This window comes from Dicentrarchus labrax, unplaced genomic scaffold, assembly GCF_905237075.1.
Source record: "Dicentrarchus labrax unplaced genomic scaffold, dlabrax2021, whole genome shotgun sequence".
NCBI lineage: Eukaryota > Metazoa > Chordata > Actinopteri > Moronidae > Dicentrarchus > Dicentrarchus labrax.
Genome location: NW_026136715.1, coordinates 13,576,381 through 13,590,810, shown reverse-complemented (window position 1 = coordinate 13,590,810; position 14,430 = coordinate 13,576,381). Strand labels below are relative to the sequence as shown.

At 40.2% G+C, this 14,430-nt stretch overlaps 1 protein-coding gene across 1 annotated transcript in view; it reads right to left on the bottom strand.

Moving 5' to 3' along the window:
• The window catches only part of LOC127377893 (ERC protein 2-like), a 151,195-nt gene that overhangs the window by 75,857 nt on the left and 60,908 nt on the right, over window positions 1-14,430 (bottom strand). Inside the window, exons 12-14 of the mRNA XM_051426193.1 lie at window positions 11,109-11,150; window positions 9,885-10,078; window positions 2,848-2,941 (exon numbers count right to left, since the gene is read on the bottom strand). Coding sequence (XP_051282153.1) covers window positions 2,848-2,941; window positions 9,885-10,078; window positions 11,109-11,150 — 330 coding nt within the window. The remainder of the gene's footprint in view (window positions 1-2,847; window positions 2,942-9,884; window positions 10,079-11,108; window positions 11,151-14,430) is intronic.

Sequence of the window (14,430 nt, the reverse complement as noted above, 5' to 3'; positions counted from 1 at the left end):
GGGTAAAGCGTACAGACTGTGGGAACAAGCTAAGAGTGAATGAGTGTCTACTTCTTTGTCCACAGATTAAAAAAATCTACAATCCTTCTAAATAGGGGTGAAGGGAGCGTATAGAGCGTCGCTGATGCCTCTCTGTTACAGATAAAAGAGAAATGAAAGGCCAGCGTGAAGGCTTGAAGTGAACATTTCCGATGTGTGTTTTCTCTGTGTTTGTGAAGTGCAGCGTGGCGCGATGGAGACGATGGAGCGGAGAGATGCTATCACTCCATCCCACATAAACTCCCCTGGATGGACGGGGGAGAAGGAGCAATGAGGGAAGGCCCTGTTTGTTTGTGTTTACCCTCGGAGCATGCAGTGTTCCTGATGGACCCGCAGATAAGCGGAGGGAGAGAGCGAGCGGGGCAAAGAGAGCGAGATAGCAGCCACAATGCAACCAGACTGCTGAGCATACACATTATACAGACTGCATACTGGATTTATAACACCTCTACATCATAGATAGTGAGCAAGAATATGTGGTGGTCACTCTAACTCTTATGTGGTCTTTCTATTGTTACTAATAGGGCCGACAACATGCGGTCGTATGGTATGCTCATGTCCGGCCAAAATCTCCTCGGCGGGACAATCGGCCGTGTTACTTTAATTTTTAAAGGAGAAAAATGCTTCTTAATCCGTAATTTTTGGGGGTGAAGAACATATGCAGTGTTTGTTTGTTTTACTCAACGAATGTGATTTTATTCTAATAATCTCATGGTTTAGTAGACAACCTATAAATCAGGAAGACAAAATACCCCCATTTTCACAACTCCAACTGGCGGCCTGGAGGCTGCAGGACTTACTGAACATTTACTCAGCCCCAAACTAACTGACACATTGTCAAATAACCAGCAAAAATCTCTACATTGACCTTCAGCCTCAGAAGACAGAAGAACTGAGCGGATAAAGTTTATTTTCGATGGCAACATGTGTGTGCATTTTACTACGGAGGGCTAATTACAGGGGATTATGGACTGATAAGTTTACCGGCTGTCCGTGACCCGACTTCAAACTTGGAAGCTGTGCGTCTTGCCACGTTTTATGTTGTGTTAGTGTCAGTTTTGATGTTTATCCTGCTGAACTTTGCTTCAGCATGTTACTAAGTGGCTACTGCCACAGACTAACGTTGTAATATTGAGGGACAGTCGAAAGAAACACTGAACGTTAAGTTACATTTGAAGTCAGATGCCAGTAACGTTTGTTTCGTGTTGCTTTTTCTCGAGCTGCATTATATTGCATTTTGTCTTTGTTCTGTTTGCTCTGTGATCCTCATTGTGATCATTGTGTGCATGTGTGTTGCTGTTGTAAATTTACTTAATAGACATGTCCCGAAGGAAACGGTATTGCTACTTGGGAAAAAAAGAAATGGTCAAACTGCAGGAATTCATTTTCTTGGCAATGAAGGTAGAGACAGAGAGCACTCACCAACCAAGAGTGAAGTGAAGTGTAGGCAGAATTACAGTCGACCCCGATTTTTTTGTGGTTGACTACAGCCCTAGTTGCTAATATTTTTTACATATTTCTGCTGTATTCAATCATACTGTTCTTAATATGTGTTATATCGTATTATATTAAGTACAGCATTTGTGCTGTCAGACAGGCCTCTCAGGGTTTTTTTTTTAATCTCCTTGCTTATTTCTTCAACATTTTGTTCAACTGTATATTTGTATATGGATGAAAGCCCAGCAGATAAGCTGATCAAAGATAAACGGTATTGACATACATGTTGACTGATAAGAACTAAACAACAGAGAGGAAATTGCAGTACAGAAATGCCAAAGTTTTGACAGTTTTGCCATTACATAGTTCAAAAACCAGGAAGCGCTTTCAAGTTTATTTTCCAACTGTGAAATGTAACAGCCATAGCACATCTGATGTAAATGTAAAGGATTATTATTTAAAATGTTTATTTATGTTATGGGTTTATGTTAAAACAAGACCAAGAGTCTACAGCCATACAAGCAGCTCTGTGAGGCTGTTCTTATGCACAGTGCTCACAATCATAATGTTAACATGCTGATGTTTAGCAGGCATAATGTTTGTTCTGTCCACCATCTTAGTTTAGCGTGTTAGCATGTTGACATTTGCTAGTTAGCACTAAAAAAACAAAGTATAACTGAGGCTATGTTTTTAAGTACTTGGTCATAAAACACTGGATTGGAGAAACTGACATTTTTACCTGGTGGTGGTGCTATGTAAATAGTCAAAGGGTAACCATCCATTTGTTTCCATTCATCCATTATAACACTGGGGCTATCGATTACTAATATCAGTATCAGTCGGGATACAGATGGATGGTCTCTTTCTCCGACCAATATACGATAATACATGGAATTATATCAATTACGTCAAAAATTGTACATCAAGAATCTCTTTGCTGTCCGACTTGACTCCGTTTTCTTTACTTCTCCCATCCGAACCATAATGCCACCGCTCCCGGCTGGCGTATGTAGTTGATTTCTGCTGGACTAAACGCCTGTCTCTTCTACTTAGGACTGACTACTGAGATGCACAGAGGGAGGGAGGGCAAGAGGCATGAAAGACTGAAAACAGGGCTCTCTCTGCTCAGAAGAGCAGAATTATACAGAGAGAGGGGAGTGAGAAGAAATGTGGAGCGCGATAAAGGAAGGGGATGAGATAATACTTTCTTGCTGAGAAGAAACGAGGTGAAGAGGAAAGAAGAGGAGAGAAGAGGGCAGGGTAAATGAGTACAGTATGAGCCAATCCACCATCTCTGGGATGAAGAGGTGATGAAGAGCTCAACTGGAGGCCAAGGAATGTACACGTGCACACATAGACACATATTCAAACCTGTGATAAAGAGTGTGGATGTCCATCAGTCATGCCATCTTTCCTCATCTCACCCGCCACAGTCTGCTTCTGGATGTTAGGAGACTTGATTTGCCTTCAGAAAGAGAAAGTTGGGTGATAACAAATGAAGAGATGCTCAATAATGTATCTGACACAATATAACCATGGTATGTATCCTGTATGAAAACACCAATTTCCACCGTGTGGATTTGTGGTGATTTTGTTGGGGAGTGTTTTTTATTCAATGTAGTACTGAAATTCTAAATATAAAATGTAATATATATATAATGTTGTTATACCCATAATGTTTTTTTGAATATTTAAAACAAGGTATGCATATTGCATCATACAGGTGAATGGCAGGGCTTCAGTGTGTACAGTAAAGCAGAGAAGTACAGTGGGTATGTCTAGTCTTAGTAACAAGGCAGACTGGGACAAGACGAGACTTGAGCGATGGAGCTGAGACACTGCTGTGTAAATCTTTCAACAACAAAACACACAAACATATGCAGACAGGAGAGTGAGCACATGCACGCACACGAACACTGATTCTCAAAAATAGATATGTGCAAGAGTGAAGTCAACAGATAAGAAGACAGGATGACACACACACACACACACACACACAAGCGCATGTGTTTTTATAAAATAAATTGGCACACGTCTAATAGACACTGCCAGAAACACACACACAGGATAATAAATCTGCTGTCAGTGTTGTGCATTTCTGAGGAACTGATTACAGAGCTACACCATGTATTAACCAGCCAGGATGACTGTGTATTTACCTCCACACTAAGACCTGCTTGTCATTTACCGAACTAACTTAGCCAAAGAACTATGACACACAAACACACACCTAAATATATTCTAGCAATATGAATTAACCCACACCCAAACACTTACATTTACTGGTAGACACACATGAACCCGCAAAACCCCTGCACCATAAGACACACACTGCTGCACTTATACACAATCTATATCTTCTCCCAAACACTCTCAAAATAGAATAAAAACACACTCTTTGAGTCGCCAGTTTGGCCTTCACATTTAAAAAAAAAATGCACAGAAAGTGTGAAAAAGCTGACAGTGACAAATTAGCGCTTAAGAGAACCCTCCAACACTGTAAACAGGCTGTGACCAAGCAGCTGCTAAAACGCGCCACATTATTATTCCATATCCACACTGGTGTGTTTACTCTGGGAAAAACCTACAAGCTGCCCCCACATACGGGCAAATATTTGCTGTCACAGCCCTTAGAATGTTGTGTGCGTCTATGTGTGTGTCAGCTTTAATGAGTGATGTTGGTGTGCAATTAATGTTAAACATACCTAACAAAATGATAAATAAATTGAATACACACAAACACACACACACACTCACACATTCACAACACAGTGTCTTTGAGGAGATAACTGTTATAATATGAGAAGACAGAGCAGGACGAGATATTTTATGTCAGTATTTATATTTTACACACACACACACACACACACACACACACACACACACACACACACACACACACACACACACAAACACACACACACACACACACCGCACTGGTCAGTTTATTAGGCCAGTCTTTTCATTTCTTTTTTTAATGACTCTGCTGTTGATTTTATAAGTTATCTTTATAATTTTACAAGAGGGTTTTTAAAAGTGCTACGTAAATAAAGATTATCAATTAATTCTGTTACCATTATGAATGAAGTATGTACATATTTACACAGTGAGGAAGAGGAGGAGACGAATCTGTTTATACACCGATCTTTGATGTCTCTGTGTGTGTTTTCATAAACTCAGAGGCATGTCCATGGAGAACAAACTTGCCATGAGGGCATATCAGCTATCACACACAGCTGCTACTGGTACAGGTGTATAAACCATAAGACACGCTGTTCGCTTCTGATAGCTGATATACCCCCATCGACCCATCAGTGCAAAATAAAGTGTTTTGACCAGTGTGAAGGCAAATGAGGGCACGCAGAGTGTGAATAAAGAGCAGACGGGCTGGGCTGCATGAGAGTGGAAAATATGAAGGAGAGCTGTGATTTGTTGATTGCTGAAATGAGTAAATTCAGGGGGGGAAAATAGTATTTTATTGCCGTGACATTTCTAAGAAAGATGAAGTGAGAGAGAGAGAGAGCACTGTGCATGAGTCCAGCCATTTCCTAAACCGAGCGTAATAAGTAATTTTTCACATTTCCTCTTGCTTCTTTCACCTGGAGCACACCACACATCCGCCTTCCAACATAAGCAGCTCCGCTTTATTTCTGGCCGTCAAAGCATAGTTTTTTGGGTTTTTTTTACCATGTATATTTCTCTTGGTACATATTTCTATCATTCTTTCTTTGTCTTTTCTATTTTCTTTTCCATTATCCCTTTAACATTATTTTCCTGTTTTTCCCTTCTTGTTTGTCTCTCGTGTTTTGTCTCTTAGAACTTGAGAAAAATAAAATGAAAGAATGGTCCTCTAACATCCCTCAAGGGCCCTTGAGCAAGGCACAAAGAGTAACTGAATGGCTCCAGCAGAGCTGCTGAGTGGTCAACAGCAGGAAGCTGTGGTCAAACTGTGAATATTAAGTAGGGTGTTGCTGGAAAAGAGTATGCATTCTCAGTTGACTTTTGCTGGGTAAATAAAGGTCAAAAGAAGTAATAACCTCTTAAGGAAAAAAAAAACTGGATTTTTATCTCCCCTTCATAACTCTTAATTCTTACTCTACCTCTTCCTCCTCTCTTTTAATAAACAGCAGAGAGGAACAAAATCCTCTGATTTCCAGCAGAGAGGGACACACCGGGGCAGTTACTACTCAGGGTTACACAATATATGGGATAACAAGGAGATATGATCTGAATTAAATATATTTTCTCTGTAGTTCAAAAGAAGGAGGGGTACAGGAAAAGGAGAAGAAACTGGGGGCTTGAGAAGTGTAGCGTGGAGCAGTTGGATCAACACTGGAGTGTGAAGTTTTATCTGACGCACTAGTCTAGATGCAGTGCTGAGAGATCCAAACAGAACAAGTCTGTTTATTAATGATAGATGCTTTATGGTGCTTAGACATGTCTTATCGCAACACAAATACAGTTTCACTGTTGCTTTAATATATTGTCTGTGTGCGTGTGACAGGGTGAAACAGAAAGGAGGTTAAAAAGGAGGAATGGTTTGCATGTCTACGTGTTTAAATGTGAGAAAATGTATTGTCTATGTATTGTATATTTGTGTTATGAAATATCTCCTTTCTGCTGCAGGTGCAGCTTGTCTATATTTCCATAAAACAGAAAGCTGACAGGTCATTTTTACGGCTAAAAAGGCAATTTAGATTGTACGGACACCTGCAAGGACACACAGAAATGCACAGTTTACAAACATGTTCATGCAGAAATATTATATACAAAGACTTTGGACCCTATGTGTGCATTGGTGCATATGCATACAGTGTGTGTGTGCTTTCATAAGACTGATGCTCTCAACATCTGGAGTTTGATTATGGTCACAGGAATAAAGCCAAAAAATTATACGTGTGCGTTTTATGTGTTTGTGAGTGTATGAATATTGTGTCAGCTAACAACCACAGATTCCTACCAGCCAACAGACCCTTGCCAGCTCCACTACCAACATGTATTCTCCTCAGTCTCACCCTAGACACACACGTACACACTCACACATACTGTATGTACACATACATGTACTGTATACACACACACCTCCCTTTTCCTGAAACCCTCCCTTACATACCAGAGTGCTTACCACGTCAATAGCTGTGATATGGAGAGACTGGGAGGATGATTTATTTCTCAAAGTTTAGCTCCCACATCACCGCAGAAACATTAAAAGGACTGTAACAGCATTAAGAAGAATAATTCCACTAGTTAACAATATATAGCCATTTAGATAGGAATGAAGGAAAAAGAAGGCTTTATATTCACCCAACATTAAAAAAAAAAGTTACATATAACTTAAATCTCAAATTTATTAAACTGCAGATGCTTGAATGCAACAACCTCTTATACACATACACCCATATGTAGGGACGAGTCTTGCGGATTAGCATCTGCTATAAACATTATAAAAATTGCATCGGATATATGTTTTCAGCCTGTCTATGTTTAATGAACCTGTCCGTATAAAATAAACCATAAATAAATAAATAATACTCCTGATGTTTGAGGTTAATAAAAATTGGTCATGTTTCAAACAGACCTTTCACTGCACTCACACTGCACCTTTAGACATTCAATACCATGTTACCAACTACATAAATTGAAGAAATATGATACAGGGCAAACACTCAAAGTGCTACTTAATTAAATGTATAGAGGGAAGAATAGAATGCTTCATTCCAATTAGTATGTTATATTATGAAATGGATTCATTTTTTCCATTTCAGTCCATTATATCTGCACAAACTGCTCCAAGAGATGAGTAACCATGGCTTTCTGTGCACTACTTAACAAATCAAACTATCAGCTTTATTGTTAACAGATTCAGACACTTTCCACAAAGCTTACTTGGTATCTCTGATCCCTTAGACAGATTAGTTAGAAATTATACCTACACACATAAAACACCAACAATAAACTACCTAATGTTATCTCTGATGACTTACAGTAGATCACTAGGAGATCTAAGCTATAAAAAAGCTATGAGTGTCTCCCTTGTGCTGGAAGGTATTTATTACAATGACCTGCTGGCTACATTCATCTTTGACTCTCTCTGCGGCGTTGCCAACTGGATGAGAAAGTGTCTATTTCCTCATCTGTTCTCCTCTCTCTCCATCCAGATAGTGGTTAATAGGCCATCTGACCGAGTTCCAACAGAAACACTCTGATTAAAAAGACATTCATCCTCTGCCCAGACACATCCCGCAGAGTCTTGCACAGAAGTCCAATCAGCACACAGAGACACTCGTCCGCCCATGCTGTCACATAACAAATGTGCACAGACACATATGTGCAAAAAGTCTTGTGTGAACTTAAGTTTAATGTCTTTGTTAAATCTAAATTTACACTGATAATGTAACTACAATAACTTGACGCCTCACTATTCTCTACAGTAGCCATACATACTTGAAGTACGTGTTCATGTGCTTATAGAAAATTCTATCCTATTTTATCTTATTGTATTCTATTCTATCTGTTTACAGCAGCAGTGTATAGCTGCAGTGGACCCTACTGTGATAGCCTGCAACCGACCTGCATGTGACTCCTGACCTGTACGTGCTGACCAGACAGGAGGGGTCAGACCGATGGGAGTGACTAGCTGACACTAATGAGACAGCAGCCCCGATAAGATGGACGAGCTGACGGGAAAGAAACTCTTCCAACTCCTGATCCCAAACACTCCTGTCCCACAAATGGCTGTGTACACACGTGCACAGAAACTAAACACACAGATTAAAACACGCACATGTGCATACGCACTCTCTGGTGACAACTGCATGTGAGCAGACACATGTAGAGGTGGAGGCGTGACGCATGCACACATACATGGAAACAGAGAGTAGACTGTGTGAACAAACTCTGCGGGAGCTACTGTATCCCTATTATACTTGATGCTCATGCGTTCCCACACTGTTTGAGTCAGCAGGCCGTTTCCATGCCAGAGTGGAGAGTCTGTAAAACAGGTAATGAATGAGGCAGGAAACTGTATTGGATCCAGTACATGCAGCCCATCCAGATACATTCTTAAACCATTCAGGACCATAGCTCGCGTTAACACACCGGATGGGCCAACGTGTGCAAAAACTGTTCTTTCACATACCTTTTTCACACTCATGGCTTCTTCTGTGCTACTGGCGATCTACCAACAGAGAAACCTCGCACTATCAATCTACGTTAACAGACACGCCAACTAGCGCAAGTAACTATAACTGTTCCAAGTTCGGATATACACTATATACAGAAACGCATACAAAAACATGCCTTTGTCTTTGCTTCTTTTTCACACATGCACGCACACAAAATAAATATACACGCAAACACTCACATACAGTGCCTCTGCTTTGGCACTTAACAACCTCTCATTTGGGTACATATACACACCATGCCAATCCATAAATCAGATGATAATTGAGTAGCACTGTGCCAGTAATAAACAGAGTAGTATAAACAGCCAGTGTCTGGGCTGGATACACCACCTCCCACTGGCATGCTGCTGGCTGGCTGCCTGGCAAACTCAAAAACACACACACGTGCACGTGCGCACACACACACACACACACACACACACACACACACACACACACACACACACACACACACACACTCGCTGTATGCCTTTACAGTGATTCAAATACAGAAACAAAACCACTTATCTGTTTACAGGCGCATATGTGAAAACACAGTACGATAGGAGGAAAAACACACATGATTGCACTCATGGTAGTAATGAAATGTGAAGAAGCTTTGCAGAAGTCAACACAAAAGAGAGGCTATATGTCTCCGGTGACATAAGTCAGGAAAACATATAAAGTCTCTCATTGCATTGTTGCTGTGACAGGCATGAGGACTAGGATTGTTTGCCGTAAATGCAATGTACATTTACTGTCCCGCTGGGATAGTCCAATCTGAGCTTCCTGGGACTTTCCAACTTTATACCTGGGAAAGTTTCAAATCAAACCAACAGTCATGGCATGATGTCAAGAGTGACGGCTATGGACAGTGTTGCAGGTATTATGATGGTATGTTTAACAGGCAAACCAAGAACTACTTACCCAGGTCTGCAGACATTGATACACGGGAACAAATGATACAACATTAGCCAAATTATAAAAACCAACACATGTACATGTACATTTCTAGAGTGTGATTACATCAGGCAAAAAGCATGACAGCGTGGAAGAGGTTTCAAGTGCTGGGAGGACAGAATCTAGACAGTTTATGTCTCGTGGATTACTCCTTTATAAATAGAGCACTTAGGAATGAATTGAGATCTTACAAAGATCCGGTCATTTGGAAAGACATTGCTCTCTGAGGACACCCACATGGTGTCTTGTGGTGGTTATGAATGTCACTGAATTTTTGACCCTCACCTCTCAAGATCAGCAATTTTCTTCTCCTTGCACGATTTGTCCATCTCAGCATCCCTCAGGGCTGCCTTTAGCCTCTCCACCTCCGCTTGTGACTTCCCAGATTCCTCTCTGTTGCGGGCCACTTCCTGCTCCAGAAGCCTCAGACGATCTGTGATGTCTGGACAATTCCGCACTACTTCTTCTTTGTTTTGGGTCTTTGGAGGGGAGACAGGACACACAGGAGTGGTGGATACATTAGGTACAAAGCCACGTTATACTAATGTCAAATACATGTACAGTGGCCAGTTTATCTCATACTCAGCTTTTCAAAAGCTGCTCCTTTTTTAGGGCAATTGTCAGACTTAACTAAACTTTCAGTTTAAACTTTAGATTTGTCACACTTCGAAATCCATTAGCCTTAGCAAATGCTGGCAGCAAATTGAAAAACACCTTCTTCTCATGAACTAGCGACAGACCTGTTTTATATAATTTGAGCAACATAACAATTACTTACTTACTTAAAGGACCTCTGTGTAGGATTTAGTGGCATCTAGCGGTATAGTGGCAGATTACAATCCCCTAGCCTCATCCTCTCCTTCCAACCATGTAAGAGAAACTACAGTGACTGTGAAATTTTGCAAGAGTCGTGACAGGCCCTATCTAGACACTGTTTCTGGGCTACTGTAGAAACATGGCAGTTTAAAATGGCAGCCTCTATGGAAGGGTACCCGCTACCTCCGTAGATAAAAATGGCTCATTCTAAAAAACACATTTCTTATAACATACCTATGAACATTTTATTCAGTTTATGATAAAATGTGCACCAACTACGTGAGATTGTAACTGTTAGCATGGTATGTCAGAATTAAGATAGCTTTATGCAACAATAGTATGCTACATTGCAAACTAAGCATTAGCAGGCTAACAAAATGCTGTTGAAGCGGACAAAGCACAGTTGAAGCTAACAAAGTGGTTGACAAAGGAAAGCTTAATCTAACAAAGTACACCTGAAGCGAACGGCCTACGGATGAGGCTGATGAAGTGCAGCTGAGACTGACCAAGTAAAGCTTAGAATGACAAAGTATAGCAGAAAATGACAAAGGGCAGGCAGTGTAGATGGATGTGGAGCTAAGCGTGACAAAGTACAGCTCAGAGCAATTAAAGTTAAGCCAAGTCTGGCAACATAGAACATACACACAAACGCTGTACATGCAACCAACAAACAACAGGCATAGCATAACCTACTGTGGGGCTTGCTGCTGGTAGCCCATCTACTTTGGCTGGCACCTAGAAGTTAATACAAAAAGATATAACAAATGTAAAACTAGAATATAGTATAATTCCCAAGTATAGTCTTAACATTTTAACATCCTCTAGGACTGAAAGATTGGACACGTCTACATGGGTAGCTTTGAAACATGGGTAGCTTTAAAACCTTAAGGAAAAGGTAAGTCAATCCTGAATATGTGGTTAGGGTCACAATTTAGCTGAAGCAGAACCAATCTGTACCCTCATCCGCTCTCATCCCTTCATCACCCCCCCCTGACTCCTCTGCTGGCTGCTTTCCTGTGGTTTGCTTCTATCAGTTCTCTCCCCGGGGCGTCCGTCATGTGGAGTTTGGAGTTCAGTCATTATCATTATAAAATTATAGTCTCCCTCTGTTTGGCTGTGATTTTATGAGACCACCAAACATCTCAAATTTTTTCTTCTAAGTAAAATGTTGAAGAAAAAAACAGAAAACTTACACTGATGAATTCTTTGTTCTCTGAGAAAAATATCCCAGAGGAAGTTTGTAACCTAGAATTATCTCTCTCTCTACTTCTCCCTCTTTCTCTTGGTCTTTACTTCTCTCCGTCTACTGTGTTTGCAAAGATTGTTTAACTTGTTGAAACAGCTGAGGCCACTCGTTTAAACATCATCAAGTGAGTGTGCACAAACACACACAGACACACACACTGAGCAATTTATTGTCAGGTCTGCATAAGTCTGGGACAGAACATGTAGCTCTGCTTGAGTCTGTCATTAGAAAAAAAACCCCAAGGAGTGTCTGTTAACTATTACCACTAGCCAATCTGAACAAATGCCCCTTTTCCCATTATAACAAACCCACCAGATAAACCATATGCGCATGTTGGCCCCTGAATATTGGAGATACAGCCATGGGCACAGCATATGGAACACAACTAAATGTTTGAATGGTCTTACTTTTTGTGCTTTAGATACAAGCATGCATAATGAGGTAGCGCATCTGTAAACACATCTGTAAATGTTCAAATATACACTCAAAATGTCAATGATGACATTATTGTAGTCTGTGACAGTTTTTTTGTGTATTTGTGTTGTGTTCACACAGTCGTGATGCTATGCACACATTGTGTTTGTCCATGGATATAAGTTTGACTAACCTACAATATTCTGTATGTGCCAGCAACTGCAAGTGCCTTAAAGAGCCCCTTAAGCTTGTTACTGTATGTGTATACACATGTGCCTGTACAAAAGTTTGAATGCTGTGAAAGAGGGGAACACTTGGCCCTCTGGAAGGCAAGCACAGTCATTGTTTACCTCGTCTTCACTCCCATTACCTCCACACCTAGCCTCATTCACTTATGCACACAAATCAAACCCAATCTTAGCTTGCATAAAATGCATTAGGCTTAAGTAGACCAGAGTTTGTTATGTTCTTCTAGGGGAAAACACAGACAGGAAGAAACCAGGGGCTGACAGCACGGCGGGTCCAACAGGAATTTGTGATATTATGACAGGAGGGGGAAGGCCAGTAAAGATACGATTACATATATGGTCATTGAAATTATTATTATCATTCCTAGAAATGTCTCTGAAGTGTAAATATAACAAATAAGTTAAATATGTGAGGCCACCAGGATCTGAACTGGGTTATTTAACTCCTGGTCAGAAGATACACAGCCCCATTGAGGCTGGGTAGTATTTATAAAAAGTTTTGACTCCTAAAGGTAAATACCTGCAGGGCACGACATTAACTTTCTAAGGCACTTTTCCTTCGGACAAGTAAATCTACCTTCGCTTCACACAAAAGTAATTTGTCCGAGTAAAAATCAATAATTGTGAATGCAATATTTAGACAAACAGACAAGTGAAAGCATCCAAACAGTGTCAACATATAAATGTTTTAATTTATAAATTTTATTAAAGTGGTTATGTCATCACAAAATCTTTTTCATATATATTTTGATTGTAAAGAACAATAGGCAATACAGAGTGATATCAATGAATGTTCAGATAACCACCTGCGACCTGCTTTTACTATTTTATTTTTGTCATAACAGGCAGGTATTTAAAATGCCATATGGATATTGTAGTTTATATTTGAGCCATTTTGTAGCACAGGCGCAGTTTAAACTACAAAATGTTTTGTTCTTAAGGGTTGTGAATTACACAGCTGATAATGCTCGCTAGCTAATGTCACTTAATTGTTGAGTTGCCCCTGCTAGGTGACAAAGGACATTACCCCTTCCTCTTTGTTGTAATGTACCCAGTCAAATTCATCTCTGCAGCTGTTGAAGGATTATGTTCTCTTTTTAAATCGTACAGTGCAGTTGTAACAAGCTAGCTCTTCTTGGTGCTTTTTCTGGCACTTGGTGTCGCCATTCCTTGAAGGATTATCACCACCACTGTTGTTCTGAGGTAAAATATTTGAACTCCGACTCCAGTTTTTGAGTTGGACTTAATGTGGGGGAAATATTTGTTTTAAATTGGCATTCTGAATGTACTCATTTAACTAAATAGGCGAGTAATGAGTGGCACATAACGTGAAGACACAAGCTGCAAAGGCGAGCCCTGATCTGTCTCTAGTACCAACACTGGATCTAGTTATGTTCCAAAAAATCAATGTCTGATCTCGATATTATCATCAAAAAGAAACCAAAAAAAAAAGGTAAGAAGATACAACATATGCCTGGTTTTGGAAAGACCAAACAGTCTTTTGAATAGGACTTAAAAGTAAGTTGAGGTGTGGTGTCTCCTTGCTGATTTAAGCCATCCCTCTCCGAAAAGGTCACTACCTTCCCTGAGGATCTTTACTGTTTTTCTCTTTGAAGAGTGGATGTTTAGTTCCAGAAGTCCTTTATTAACCTCAGAATCAACAAATACTGTTTTATGAGAAGAGGATGAGGATGCAGTCAAGTCAACAGAGCTCTGAGGTCAAGATAAAAAGCTCCGCTAACAGCTTGACTGAGTCAGTAATACAAACATCTGTAGATACAGTGAGTGGGCCACTGTGTGTACACGACCTGATGGCAAACACAAACTCCACATCTGCATGAGAGGGAAATGGCTACACATCAGCGCTGTCAGGTGAAAAGCTAATTTCTCCATTTTTGGAGGTGTTTGTGATTAACATGAAATGAGGATGCCTTTTATACAACTGGTGGATTAATGTAATCGTTTAAAAAGCATTTACTGTATACTTATCTTTTTTCTGAAAGGCTGACATTGTGCAAATGCAACAATTTCACCCACCAAACAGCAATACTCTAGTAGCATTAACACAAGTGAGAATTCAGCGAGTTTACTCGGGACATTGCTTTAT